Here is a 14,757-nt window from a genome sequence, read left to right as displayed (position 1 = left end):
TGTAAAAATTGTTGATAGCAACTGCGAGTTGGAGATACTGTTCTGGCAAGCAACCTTCACTTCACTATGAGGAACACTAGGTGGCAGCATGGTCAGTCCTACGCAATACAGTGCTTCCTTCACCCAGAGGAGAATGGCCTCCTTACAATCTGAGGCAGAACAACTGTGTCTTTCAGAGTATATTGTGAGCACCAACCTGTTAATGGATTCATGGCTTTAGGAACATATGAACATTTACCTTAAAAAAAAAAAAAAAGAAAACGACAGGCTCATTCATTACAGACTTGTCATCGTCCAGCTCCTGAACCATGGCAACCAGTGATGATTACTGACAGTTCATGCATAGTATATTCTCCCTGTCTCTTTTGCTACATCCAGGGCTTCATCAGTACCAGTGCCTCTTTGGAACATACTGTTGTATCCATCTGAGATTCCCTTGAAGATGAGATGCAAGACACTTGAAGTAGCCCACAGGAAGTGCAAGTGAACCACAGGCATCTGAAGAGTCTGTTTCACTGAATGAAAGGACAGTTTTCTCATACACAGATGATCTCTGATCATTGCCAGCATTATGGTGGACTTCAACGGAGTAAGAATGGACTTGGCCTCATTTAATTTAATGTCAGTCAAATTCAGGAATTAATTAAAATTCAACCACCATTTGGGGGGGGGGGGGGGGAAACAAACAAACAACAAACAAAAACTCCAGTGAAATAGATTCTGTGGATTGGCTGAATTGGAATTGAACTGACGGCAGTACTGCAACGTAGGAAGCAAGCCAGGGCTGCTCCTAAATAGTCTGGGTTTATGTTGTACTTTCCAGAATGCCGAAAAACAGGCTGTGTGAGACACTATCATATCGCAACGTGTCAGGGATGCACCTATATTTTTATTACGTGCATCCTGGCCAATCAGGACAACTATTCCCAAGGTTGGGGCTTGGGGGAAGTAATGCACCATACCATAAATGTATTTGAACACAGCTGTTAATATGGAATAAATAATCCCTGCACATTGAAATAAAAGAGTAGCGAATGTTTCATTCCTGAGAATGCTTCAGTAACTTAAAGGTGCAGTAAATGTACCGGCAGATTGTTGTTGAATCACCCTAATAACTTGTTTGGTTTGTCTCACAGAAATGTATTGAATGTCCCAAGCCATGCAAAGTAACAATGAACCGATGAAAGGTTTATAGACCTAAAACAAGGCTTTGTTCAGGCAAGCATGAACGAAATGTTGTTTTTATGTAAAAGGAAACAACGTGACATAGGTTGAGATTCAATGCGCTGAAAGATATCCCTCAGGAAATAAAACGTTGTTTAAAGTTAGAAGATAATGATTGTTATTCTCCACTGAAAAGACACAGATGCAATACTTATGCTCTCGATTTTATATGTTATTCAATGCTATGTATTTCTACTGAATGTCCATCAAGAATGTGTTCTGGAAAAATACCATCAAAACAGTTTACTAAATTTGGGGATTCTGCCAGAATTGCTTTCGGTGTCAACATTAGCAACACATCTTGCTCTGCGTTAAAAAAGCATTTGCATGACATGAATGACAACATATGGCGCATAGCTATTTTAGAATAAATATTATTAAAATATTTCGTAACAATTGGAATGGCTACTGAAGAACTGGAAACAGCCTCGTTTTGGGAATGTTCCAAGAGCAGGTTTTCAGTTCAAGTTCAGTGTAGCTATGCACGTGCCTGCCCACTGACCAGTAAAATGAACGTGGTATGATAACGAATACAAACGATCATGCAAGCAAACGGAATACAAAGGCCCGAACTATTCCTATTTATTTATTTGTTTGTTTGTAAAGAGGTAGGCGTTGCGTGTAACAACAGTGTACAAATAAGGATGTAACTGTTGTTCGGAACAGCGAATATAATCCTGTTTAAGAATGAACTATTGGTCAGTCGTAAGTAAGCTACTTGCTGACACATTCCACTAGTGCTGTTTTACACTTATGAGAGGGAAGATTTAGATTTACTAGCAAAAACATTGGGCACACCTCTACAGAATACAAGGCTTAGTAGCCTAATGGAAGCGAATGGCCAGTCGTAGGCAGAAACTACAGCAGCAAACATAACTACATTTATGCAGGCTCGCGATGACATAGAAAGAGTGCAGTCTGTTAAACTAAGACGACGTTTATTATAGAAAAGAGCCTCTAATCCTTTCCTACCCTCGTTACGACTTTCTAGTGTGTTTGTGGAGCGCTGGAGGGGTTATTTTGTGGTTGAGCCCTCCCACTTTTTGGTCGCCTGTACGGTGAGGTAGGCTAGTGATCGAAGCAGGAAGGAAAGCGAGGCATTGAATGCTAACAAGGGGAGTGAATGTTCAAGCAGTTCTTAGGTGGGGGTTTAACATCAAGCAATGGAGAAGTACAATTAACCTGGTATGTGCCAGATCACAGTATACGTTGAGCGCCATCATCATCATCATCGGCACAACCATCTTCATCTTTTCAGTTGAGAGTGAAATGTATCGAGCCTGCATGGGATCCAGATACTGACAATGGAAATAGAAAATATCGTGGCCAACACTGTGCTACTGAAAGCCAGAGAAGGTAAGTAACAGCACGGGAAAAAATTAAGGACGAATAAAACCTGAACCATAACAAAGCGTCGGGTTGCCATTCTCGGATTTATGTTTTTCTACGCAATTCTTTTTTTCGTTATCTTTGCTTTTTGCGGATGTGGACATCCCGAACATAAAAGCTTTTCGGTTTGTGATATATTGTTGATCATCATTAAGAAATCAAACAAAGAATTGTGCGAATCGTGGCTATCGTTGGCTAGCCGACTGGATTGATGAGTAAACAGATCGCTGTTGTGTTACATCACACAGAATACCGGTTGACAGAGATGTGTTTCTTTTTTTCTACAAAGAGACTAGAATGCAACATGAGATGGTCAGCATAAATGGTTCTTTATGACCGAATGTTTCGTTATGTTAGTTAAACATGGCAAAAATAGGAATGATGTATACACGCATGTAAAGGTGGTTAATGCCGATGATTTAGATAAAATGCAAAACAGGACTATTAGCATCTGTGAAATAATGATAGTTGAAGCACAGTGCATGCCATTACTATTTGACGCAGAAATATTAATTTTACGCTTCATGACATGAGAAGAATATGAAAACTTGACATAGGCTGTATGCTTTTATCAAGAAGCTGTTGATGTTTTGCTTGCAGGCCTCTGAAAGATTGGGGTAGGCGAAATTTCATACAGAGTACGCCAGTTAGAGGATATTTTACCTGGGAACGAGGCAACTGTAGCCCCAGGCTTCAGCATTGCTGAAAAAAAAAGGACAAAAAAAAAAAAAGTGGGGTGGGGGGGGGGCTAACAGAATTTCAAAAATGTCAAAATAGAGAATTGAAGAAACTGATTCATTGGTGGACATTGCAGTCCCACATACGCATAGCCTATTCGTACGCTATTATGATGGGGCCATTCCAGTGAATTACACTGAGAAGTTCATTTATTCATGTACATTTTACATTTTAAAAAGTCACTGCAACATGCTTGTGAAGTATAGCGCTCGAGGGCTGCAGCTCGGGATTTCAACGTCCATTAGAATCCATGCAAACCACCGATAATCGTTTTACATCTTGGATGCTGCAGTGGTAAGACTGCTGTTGTCATGTGTTGGCAATAGCGTGACGTGTGTCCAAACGACCCGCGTGAATATGAACATTACGTGTGAAGTTTTTTTTTGTTGCAATAAATATGCCTGTTAATACAATGGTTCTGTTGAGTGTCATTAGTTCATGACATGGTGAGACTCATGACATATCAGATGGTGTTATGAACAGAGCATAGATGCTAATGAGTGTGCACATTGCACATAGCTTGAATGCACTTGCTCACACCCACTGTCATGTAACTGGCCCTAGCTTTTCAACCTGCAGTTGAAGGACCAGGGACAATAAAATATTGAAGATGGTGTCAGAAATATGTTCTGACAACATGGAACCAATATAATGATTTTTATTTTGCATTATTTGTATTTTTATAATAATAACAGTTATTAAATTTTTTAAGAAAAAGAACACACATTTCTTTTCTCAGATCTGCATTCAAAAATTGCATTGTAAATGAGAAGAAAATCCTGGAGTTTGTTTTCAGTTTTTTGAAACACTGAAATACTGTATGACCAACACTATCTGGGCACCCCTTGGTCTGTGGCTGTTTTTTCATGGTTTGGCCTAGACCCCTTAGTTCCAGTGAAGGCACATCTTAATGCTACACCATACAACCACATCCTAGATGATTCTGTGGTTCCCCAATAGTGAGGGGAAGGCCCTTTACTGTTTCAGTGTGACAATGCCCCTGGGCACACGGCAAAGTCCGTATAGAAATGTTTTGTCGAGAGTGGTGTAGAAGAACTTGACTGGCCTACACAGAGCCCTGGCCTCAGCCCCGTCCGACAATTGGAAAGCCAACTGCGAGCCAGGCCTAATTTCCCAATCAGTGCTCAACCTCATCAATGTACTTCTGGCTGAATGGTAGCAAATCTCTGCAGCATTGCTCCAACATCTAATATAAAGCCTTCTCAGAAGAGGTTGTTATAGCAGCAAAGGGTGGACCGACTCTATATTAATGGTCATCATTTTGGATGAGATGTTGGATGTCAGGTGTCCACATGTGTTTGGCCATGTTGTGTATATTTGGCCAATTGCGTTTTTGCCCTATAGAAGGGCGTTTTGACATCAGCTCTAGGCGTTGGGTGGATAATTATGTGGATGACATTAATATGTCTAAAATGAAAACTTCTAAAGCAATAAAATAACCACAAATTGATCAGTATTTCATTATTTTCTAATTAAATGTATAAAATGTGGCGAAAAGCCTTCTGCCTTCAGACCAGGGGCAGACTGTGCACCCTTGGGCTGATTGTGCAATCTGAATGACAAAATACCCTAATGAACTGGGAGTCAGTATCTAACTAATACACATTAATGCTCACAACTGGTCAACCTGATCATTCATTTCATTTGAAATGATGCACTATCTGTCTGGCAATGTGACATTTAGTTATTGCTCGGTGGACCAGGCTGCTGATTGGGTCAATTAACATTACACTGCAGGCATTTAGCAGATTACAGTCCTTTATATTGCATCCATTTATACAGCTGGATATATGATGAAGCAAATGCAGGTTAAGTACCTTGCTGAAGGGTACAACGGCAGTGTCGAACCTGTAACCTTAAGGTTACAGGACCGGCTCCTTACCCATGATACTTCACTGCCGAATAATGAACGGTTGGGCAAGGATGGGAACCTGAGAATTCTTTTTTCTCCCCCATGGTCCTCCAGAATATGTTTATGGACTTCATTTTTAATAGGACATAACCCAACAGTGTGATAGACAGCCATGCTGAAATCGTTGCCAGTCAATACTGTCCACACTGTCAAGCATCAACTTTTCATGATTGCCAACAGATCGAATAGATAGAAAAGTTTACATTGTGAAAATATGATTGTCTTGACAAATGAACCAAAAAAAAAAAAAAGCAAAATATTTGTATATTTATATGTGTATGAATCCTACAGGCTTTAATAGGGTTTTAATCAGTATTAATGGTAATGGAAAGATTTTATAGGCCCCCCCCTCCAAGGGTTGACATTTTAGAATTTTCAAAACAGCATTGTATACTTGGTGGTGGCTGTATTCCAATCAATGTTTATGCATAAATTCTGCCTGACCGCAATATCCAAATGGGCTGTGGTGAGACGCGGTTGGCACCGCTCGCGAAGAGAAGCTGGTACTGACATTTGTCCGGCACAGACGACGGACTCCCGGACACGGGACCTTCGGGTGGAGGATGAGGAATCTACACGGGAAGTGCTTTCTCTGCTGAGGACGTGTTTATTGTCAGATGAGAGTTTGAGGAAGCAGGCGTTTTCCCCCTGTCTGTGCAGGGCGTGGCAGACCGATGAGGTACGCACGCAATGCCTCCTGAGCCAAATAGGCTAGTAATCATAATACTAATAATAATAATAATAATAATAATAATATTACGGATTTACGTTGCCTTACATTGCAGGCATCTAGCAGACGCTCTGATCCAGAGCGCCTTACACAACTTTTTACATAGCATTTACATTGCATCCATTTATATAGCTGGATATATACTGAAGCAATGGCAGGTTAAGTACCTTGCTCAAGGGTACAACAGCAGTGTCCTACCAGGGAATCGAGCCTGTGACCTTTAAGTTACAAGACCAGCTCCATACCCATTATACTACACCAAATTACATTACCGATGCAAACGGTAAAGAAAGAGGCCATGTCAGGCTAGTTTTACCGTTGAATTTAATATCTAGCTAAATCTGATGAGGGTCTTTGACTGAAAGTTCAGCTCCTTAATAAATGTTTGTGAAATTTGCAACAGAGAAAATGTGCAGATGTCCTTCTTTTTGAATTTATCATTTTGCCTCCAGCACTTTTTTCTGAAGTTTTTCTCGGTGTGTGTGGTGGTTCCCTTTATCTACCATCAACTCTTTTAAAAAAAATTTTTTTGGAAAGGAGTTCGGTGTCGGTGTCTTAAATCTGACGGACAGGTGGATTTGTGTGTGGGACCTCCGCTGGAGAGGGCCGAATGTAAAAAGGCCGTCTTTATTTTGAGTCGTCGGGCAAAAGAAGTGACGATGTCACGGGCGGAATGCCTGAGGGGGGAGGTGTGCTTGCGTCGCGCGGTAAAGTAAACTGTTATTGTGAACACCTAGCGAAGATAAACAGTCCCGTGGCGCGGGCCGTCTCTGTGGGTCCTCAGCGGCTTTCCCGGAAGGGCTCATCTTAGATTAGCGAACCGTTAGGCAACGATGGGAACCTGAGAATAATTTTTTTCTTTTCCCTCGGTCCTCTAGAATGCGTCTGTGGACTTGAGCTAAGGACGTAAGTTAAATAACGTGACGGTAGTTCATGCTCAGTTAGAGGATGTGTCATTTGTGTTTGTGAGCCCTGGGCGTTCTCACGTACAGGTGTGTGCGTGTGTATATAACATAGGCCTATTTTACATCGTCTGCGGCGCTGTGTTTGTATTGGTAACCACACTCAAAACATCAAGATAAGTTGAATAGCCTCTAAAGGAAAACTCTGTGATCCAATTATGTTTTTATGCCAGATAATGAAAAAAAACATGGTTTCAAGTGTAAGCGATAATTGGCTTTATTTGGTCTATGGTGTAGTTAAGAACGTCTTAAAACAGTTGGACAGAACAGCTTGACATAAGTGGGCTAGTGTACTTTAAAACAACTTTGATTGCCTGTATGTTGTTCTTAGCATTTCTTTTTTTTTTTTTTAAACAAAAAAAAAAAAAAGTTTTGTGTGTTGTGTTTTACTACCATAGGAACCGGTGAATTATTTGAGACCAACACTATAACAATTTAAAACTCAAAATGAAAAAATGTAATATCTGATTTCTGGAGATATGCTTTGCATGGTCAGTCAGCTGCGATAGGGGAAGTCTCCGGAGCAACATCGCGCAGCTGGCGACGGACAAACTGCAGCGTGAAACATTAAGAGCTGCTGACTGACAGTCTGCCACATAAAACACCAGAAGAAGATTCCAGAACTCCAAGTGCCCTCTTTAGTGTTGGTCACAGCAACGGCTGAATTTCAAGGTTTTTTCTTTTTTTCTTTCCTGCATTCTTAGAACAGCATGTCACATGTGCCCGCCTGTGTGCCGTTTACGTGGGTTACAGTACATACACATTTTTTTCAAAGTTAATATTTTGACAGCATTGCAAGATTAGTAATTTAGCCAGTACAGCACATTGCTGGTTTTTGTAGCTCTGTGTAGATGAAATATGTCCTTGGCATGAAACATGTGTGCTTCCTTGTTCTGTTTTTTGTCTGTAGAAATTGGAATGCAAAACCGCACTGGGATGTTCCTCCTTTTGCCTTGTATATAAAGCACATTGCAGTGTTACAACTTCCTTGCTGCGGTTTTGTTTAAGAACTACAATAGCCATTAACAGGAGTATACTGTGTGCAAATGATATGTTGTGGAGTTTATACATTTTATTCTTTATCCACTTGCTGACCTGACAAGGATGTAATTTGAAACCTTAAAACAAATATTCTTGTAACCCTCTCATAACTGAATTGAACAGTTTTAAACGAAGAGCAACTGACCACAGCATGTTTGTTTAGGTCCCATTAAAAGCAGAACATACGTTTAGTTGTATTAAAAAGATATATACACACCTTTGTGTTCATTTTGTGTGCAAATTTTGTAAAGATCTGCATAGCTCCCTTCATGACGAACACATTCAGTCTCAGCTGAGTGTGCTGGTCTCCTGGTCGCGTTAGCTGAATTTGTCATTACACCATGTTTTTTTTTTTTTTTTAATTGAGTGTTTTTATTTCATTTGCATGATGTGCCCGCATACAGGGAGCTTTTAAAAAAAAAAAAAGTGCAACGCAATCCTTGTTTTTAGATGCGTCTGGCCCCTGTGCCTGTTCCGAATGAGGTCTTGTGGAGCTCAGGCCATCATGCATGTAGTCCACCAATCCCCTTTCCCCCTGGCAGTGAAACAACAGGAGACACTGATGCGAGAATAATAGTATTGCTTTTGATATTTTCATCAGAATTTGGAGAACCGTAAAATAAAGGAATCTGAACTTTAGGAAGAACAGTAGACTTGGGGGGGGGGGGATGAGAGACGAAAGTGTGTGTAGGAGAGAAAAAAAAACCCTTCTGGGTTTGACTTTTGTGGAATGACTGGAAGAACAACAGTCATTTCTAAACTCTAAAGGGAGTGCTATTCACAGCCGTATTGATTTGCAATTGATATGTCATGTAAATGGCATGTAAGTTCTTATAGTCTTTTACAGTTCTTACTGCCAGCGAACGACCATAGTCTTATTCACATATTTGTAATGCTTCTTGCTAAAAGTCATATGTGTAACACATTTGTTTTCCATGCTTCTTCTTACCGGCATAATTCACTCAATATCTAGGGTTTGACCCCACCAAAGCAAAAATAACCAAAGCGCAAGTGTCATTGTTCCTTCCTTCGTCACCGACTAGTTTGCCCGTGTGAACGGAATGATGTCATTTCCTCCAAGGTACAAAATAATTTTGAGGGGCAGCGTAACACAAAATTTCCTCTAACGGACAGGGGAAGAAAAAAAAAACTAACATCTAACAGTGAATAGAAAATTCTCCTTGATCCCTGAGGCAACTAAAGCTAGGTTTTTAAGAACATTTCCACTTAGGTTCACCTACAGATCTAACCAAAAATACTATCTGAACAGGTACTGGAATGTGTCCGATACAAGCAATCGCAATATTATCAATTGCACAGTAGCACCACAACACAGCTGTGTGGATATGTTTTGTGTATATGGTGAGACCCACCCACCACCCATTGTTGTTATTCAGTAGTCATTGGCAAAGTCTTGGCCCAGATGGTAATAATGGACCAAGGGAGCTGTGTTTTCCAGGAAAATCGTGTGCTGCTGTTCAAAGATTGAGCAACGTGCATAGGGCACGAGCCCCGTTTTAACAGTCGACGTGCGTTTGATTTTTAAAGATGTGTGTAACGGAAACCACATTTGAGTCAGAGAAACTGGAACTGCCATGCAGAGAGAGAGAAAGAGAGAGAGAGAGAGAGAGAAACGTTCACGTCCCTATCAAATTTACTGTCACGATAGCTTCCGAAATTCTTTAAGCGAGCGGTGCAGTTGCACTGGGGTTTCGGGTTTCTGATGATTTAGGCCGTGTTTGTTTTCAAAATGAGCGTGCTGAGGTAAATCCTGTGTTCGGTGTACAGTGCCCACAGCGTGCCGGGGGTCCGAGCGGTGCAGCTTCTCGCAGACGTCTGCCTTTGAGCATTTTTGGGGTGGGGGTTGATCGGCAGAACGGAACGGCTGTCAGGAACATTTTAAAAAGGCCATAAACCGAGTGCAGCTTTTGTCGGAAGAGACCGTATGTAAACACTGAGAGAATGTGCCATTGAACATGCTCTGAGCAAACAGTGAATAAGCTACTGTGGCTCTGTGAGCAAGCCAAGCGGAGATGGTGTTTGTTCTCCACACTGATGTTCACGGGGTGCTTATTGGACTCACTGAAAGGGAACAATGTCCATAAATCAGCTGTGGTCCACATCCCCACTGCAGTATTAGTATTTGATGTGAAAGAAGGTCATTTGAACGCCCGGGCTTATGTGTATACAGTCTTATCTTCCGCGTCTGGTGTTCCTGTTATTTTTATGACTGGGATTTAAGAGCAAGACGCCCTGGATCCTGATGTGTCAGCCAGGGCGAGGGGTTCCAGCAGACCACATATGCATATTCAGTCTGATGTACATAGTACATTTGGAATGTACGCATATGCGTTGTTCCATAATCACATGTTCTTGAACTTGAACTGTGTGTGCTGATAGACTTGTGTTATTGTTATTCTCTACATCTGGTTCCCTAATCACCCCCCCCCCCCCCTCCCCAATATACACACACATACATATACATCTGATTGGCTACCCAATCCTTCGCTTTCTGTATCGTGTTTGAATCCCATCACTACAAATTGCAATGGAGCTCTAATTTGACCTACTCGGAGAGATTCTGTGATTTTTGCAGCCAGTTAGACACAAGCTGGCATCACTACCTGCATGTGTCTCATTGGTTTGACAGGAAATGGGTGAGTTTCCGAATTAGATAAAAAAAGAAAGAAAGTAAGCCTGCTTTCTAAAAATCTTTGTCACTGTAAGCAATTCATCATGAATCTGAACAAGATCTTAACTGAAAAATGTTTGCTCATGTGGTTAGTTTCGGCAATGATGTTATCAGCCTGCTTCACTAAAATTTTGATCGATTTCGATTGGTGAACTTTTTCAGCTCAGGAGAGTGCAATAACTTTAGCCTCAGCCTTGTATGGATGGATGACATCGCCGTCCTCACAACCATTGGTGGGGTGAGGTGAAATTAGAAATGCCCCAGGGTGTGTAGGGCGTGGCCTCCCGAGCGTAGAGAGACGTAGCTGAGCAGCGACAGGCACACACACGCTTCCTTCTTTTTTAAAAAGCCCCCCACCCCCACCCCGTTCCATGGAAATTAATGTAACATGGTAAAGTTCATTTTCGGCCTCACTGGAGTAGTAGAAACGTGAGAGAAGTGAGCCAGGTGTTCTGAGAAAACTTTATAAAAACTCTTATACTTTTTTTTGAAAAAGTTTTATTGGCCAGTACCCCTCTCAAGTTTTCCACCCAATGCCTAAAAATAACTCCTGGCACGTGCGGTATCACTAATAGGATCGGAAAGGGTCATTTGATGCAAATGAAGTAAAAACAGTCCCTCACGAGAGGGTAAGGCAAATCCAATTGGGCATTCCTTATAGCTTTGCGCTACAGGCTAACGGGCGGCACTGTTGTTATGCTGGTGTAATCAAGTCCCGGCTACTTTGGAAAGTTAGCGTTAGCGGATTGTTTGAAGATTAGCAGAATATTCAATAGCGTTTGTGCTGCTTGCACCGGTTCGTGCACAGACCACCTTTTTGGAGCTCAGCGCCGTTGCTAGCGCTGGTGTGCTTTTTCAGAGGACGTCTCTGAGACTGGGTGTCCCGGAGATCCAAATCCATGGTCACCCACCTTCAGTTTAGTATCGCCAAGCAAAATTACTGAGTTTGCTGGATAAACTGCACTGGGTAAAACCCGGAACGCTCTCTAATCTGGAACATGGATTGAAGTAAAAAGAGCTGTTCCGGGTTTTACTCAGCGCAGTTATCCAGCTAACTCGATAATCCTGCTTTGTGATACAGGCCCCTGGTTGTACCTATACTACAGGGCATCTTTTCACTGTTCTGCCTGGTTTCTGTTTTTTTAATGGTTTTAATGGCCCAAGGCGTCAGAGCCAGCTGCTGCCATAAAGACTTGTTTAGGGCCACAACTGTCCCTGGGCTACACAATTCAAGTTTTTTTTTTTTTTTTTTTTTTTTTTTTTTTTTTTTTGGAAACACCCTTGGGGCGAGCTCCACAAGGCGCCCTACAGTTAATCAAGAACACAGTGAAAGTGAAAGATACACCGCTAAAACCCGAAAGGGGCGAGGACTAAGTGCTCATTTCCAGTAGGGTGACACACCTTTTCAGACCGCAGTAATTCAGCAGTGCTGAATAACTGAGAGGCGGCTCCGGGGGTGTTGGTTCAGTTCCCAGGTGGGGCTCTGCCATCGCACCCTGGGGCGAGACACCCGACCTGAGCCGCTGCTGTAAACATCCGGCTGCCTGACTGGATCGTGTGTGAAGAACGTCAGCTGGTTAAGTTCCTCTGGGGGAAAAAATGAAAGCGCGCCCGCGATAACATCTGAAATAGAAAGCGACAAAAAAAGAAACGTTCGTTGTGGGGGGAGGGGGGGGGGGGTTTCGGGGGGCAGGGGCGGTGTCGAAGTGAAGGCCCTTTGCGAAGCGCCTGCTGTCTGAGCAGGAGGAACTCGCTGGGTGGAGTGTGTGTTGCACGGGGGGGGGCGGGGGGCTTTTGCTCAAACCGGTCCACCTCTCAGCTCATCGCCACATCTGCGCCGCTCAGCCGTGACCCGGCCCTGCGAGGGGGTTTCACGTGTAGCTCAACGCGCTCGTCCCGTTCGGAAAGGAGCTGGGAGGCTGCGTCTTTCTGCCTGACGGTTCAGTCGCCCCTCAGTCTTAGTGCACACACACACACAACCTGTTTCTGTTTGAGGCCCGGTGACGGGGCTTTTGTCCTTTCTCCGTGACGATTTCGATAAGTCGAGGCGAATCCCGCAGAAGGAGGAGTGCGAGTTGTTTGACTATGGCGGGCGGCAGCGTTTCGATGGCCTCTGGAAGCGGGACGGGTGCGCTTGGGAACAGGGGCCGAGGCGGCATTGTGTCGCAGATTACGATCGTCCTTCTGCGTCGCGTCAGGATGTGGCGTGTGGAGATATCATTGTAGGGCCGAGGCAAGGTATCAAGTGGTTTGGAAAAGTATGTCCATGCATGTCAGAACTGTTATTTCATTCATGGCATGGCTGTGGCCGGATATGTGTCATATTGAGTGTGACTTAGACCGTAGTAGAAATACTTTTACATTATACCTTAATGCCTTTTAATTGCTGTACTACAAACAGTGCAGCTTAAACTACTTCTTCTAAAGCTCTTAAATTTAGAGACCCATGTTTAATCTATATTTAAGAGAGCTGAAAATCAGCGCATGGGAGTAAACCTTTCCCCCCGTTTAGTTTCAGTTAAACATGATACGATTCCTCCCTTGGTAGCTTTTTGAAAGAACACTGTTGTCAAAAAATGATAAACTGAGGGCTTCTTCGAGTGTGTTTTTTGGCACGGCACGTTCCTCCTCAATCGGTTGAAAACTTGCTTTTTTTTTCAGCCTTCGCAGATTTAAACCCTGGAAATGTGCCGGCGATTACAGTTTATTGCGCTGATTACCATCTCTGGCAGCGGCCGTCATTTGGAGGGGCGCAATCTGAGTCGTTTGAACGTGAGAAGATTGCGCTTTCTTTCTCGTGACACGGGCGAGGGCAGTCGTGTGGATAACTGTTTTGGTGACAGCGCCAGTTTTTGCCGCCAGTTTTGGGTTTCTTGGCGTACGTCGTGACGGGACGATTTGGAACGCAGCCTCGATAAATATTTTTTTTTCTTTTATTGCTAGGGAGTACCCCAGGCCTCTACAATGAAAGCGTATCGTGGGACACAAACAATACATTCATCTTGCAAATTTTTATTTAAAAAAAAAAAAAAAAAGCGCATCCGAAAAGTGAAAGATGAGATGAAATGTTACAGAAAAGGCCAGTTTGTTGTTTAGGCCCCTTGGTCGATGCGTAGCTTGCTGCCTTTTAGTACACAGAAGGCTGTTTTAGTAGTACGGCTGAAGAAGACCTGATTACCCCAAGAGCTCACCAGGAACAATGAATGGTTCTCATTCCAACTTGTACTTTAAATCCTATTTTATACAATAACGTGTTTCTTCCCCGCCCAAAAAAAACAAAAAACCATACTCATCTGTAGATTTTAGATGGGTCAGCCTACTTTGTGTGTTCGTTGTCATGTTGCCAACGCTTCTAGCCAATGGCAGGTGAGGAGGTGACCCTCTCGGAGGGGTGAGCGAGCGTCACACATCAGTAACTGGTGAGCGTTCTCCCCAGCCTCAGCGTGTAGAAATGGGCTGACTGTTAGCAAAGTCCTCAGAACACTGAGCCCTGGGAAAGCTCTGCGGAACGAGGATTGTTTCAGCTTTCTACCTGCGTGAAGTTAGTGTGTGGTGTTAGTGTGGTGGCAGACACGGTTTGTTATGATGTCATCATTATCCAAAAACTAATGGGAAACGAGCATGTAAAAAATAATTTAATAAAAGGTTTAAAAATTTTTTTTTAAAAACCTGCAAAGCCCTATTTTGGCTTGACGTTGACATGAGCAGATGGTTAGACTATTTTGTTTGTACATTCAGACATATTTTTAAAAGGTAAGCTGTATTTTTACTGCCTTCCAGAGTGTTAATTTTGTTCTCAAACAAAGCCAAATCAGCAAAAAAAAAAAGCCCATTGTTTTCCGGTATTCCTTGGCTCATCTTTTACATTAAGGAATGCTATTTAGTCCCCAGGGGTCACTTGGTCTTGGTTGCTTTGGTCTTTATATACAGAGTCTTAATGGGAATGTAGCAGTTAGGCAGAATAGCACTGTTTTTTTTTCCTCCAAGAGGCTGATGCGCTGGCAGACTGAGAGGGTCTGTATCAGATGACACTTTTCTCCAGGGCCGA

The 14,757-nt window shown here is 42.7% G+C and overlaps 1 protein-coding gene across 1 annotated transcript in view; it reads left to right on the top strand.

Moving 5' to 3' along the window:
- Window positions 1-1,990: 1,990 nt before the first annotated feature.
- The window catches only part of LOC118231715 (G protein-coupled receptor kinase 4-like), a 54,357-nt gene continuing 41,590 nt past the window's right edge, over window positions 1,991-14,757 (top strand). Inside the window, exon 1 of the mRNA XM_035425821.1 lies at window positions 1,991-2,580. Within this exon, the coding sequence (XP_035281712.1) occupies window positions 2,529-2,580 (52 nt within the window). The 5' untranslated portion in view covers window positions 1,991-2,528. The remainder of the gene's footprint in view (window positions 2,581-14,757) is intronic.

The sequence above is a fragment of the Anguilla anguilla genome, chromosome 7 (assembly GCF_013347855.1).
Source record: "Anguilla anguilla isolate fAngAng1 chromosome 7, fAngAng1.pri, whole genome shotgun sequence".
NCBI classification, from domain to species: domain Eukaryota; kingdom Metazoa; phylum Chordata; class Actinopteri; order Anguilliformes; family Anguillidae; genus Anguilla; species Anguilla anguilla.
This window is presented reverse-complemented; position numbering and strand designations above follow the sequence as displayed.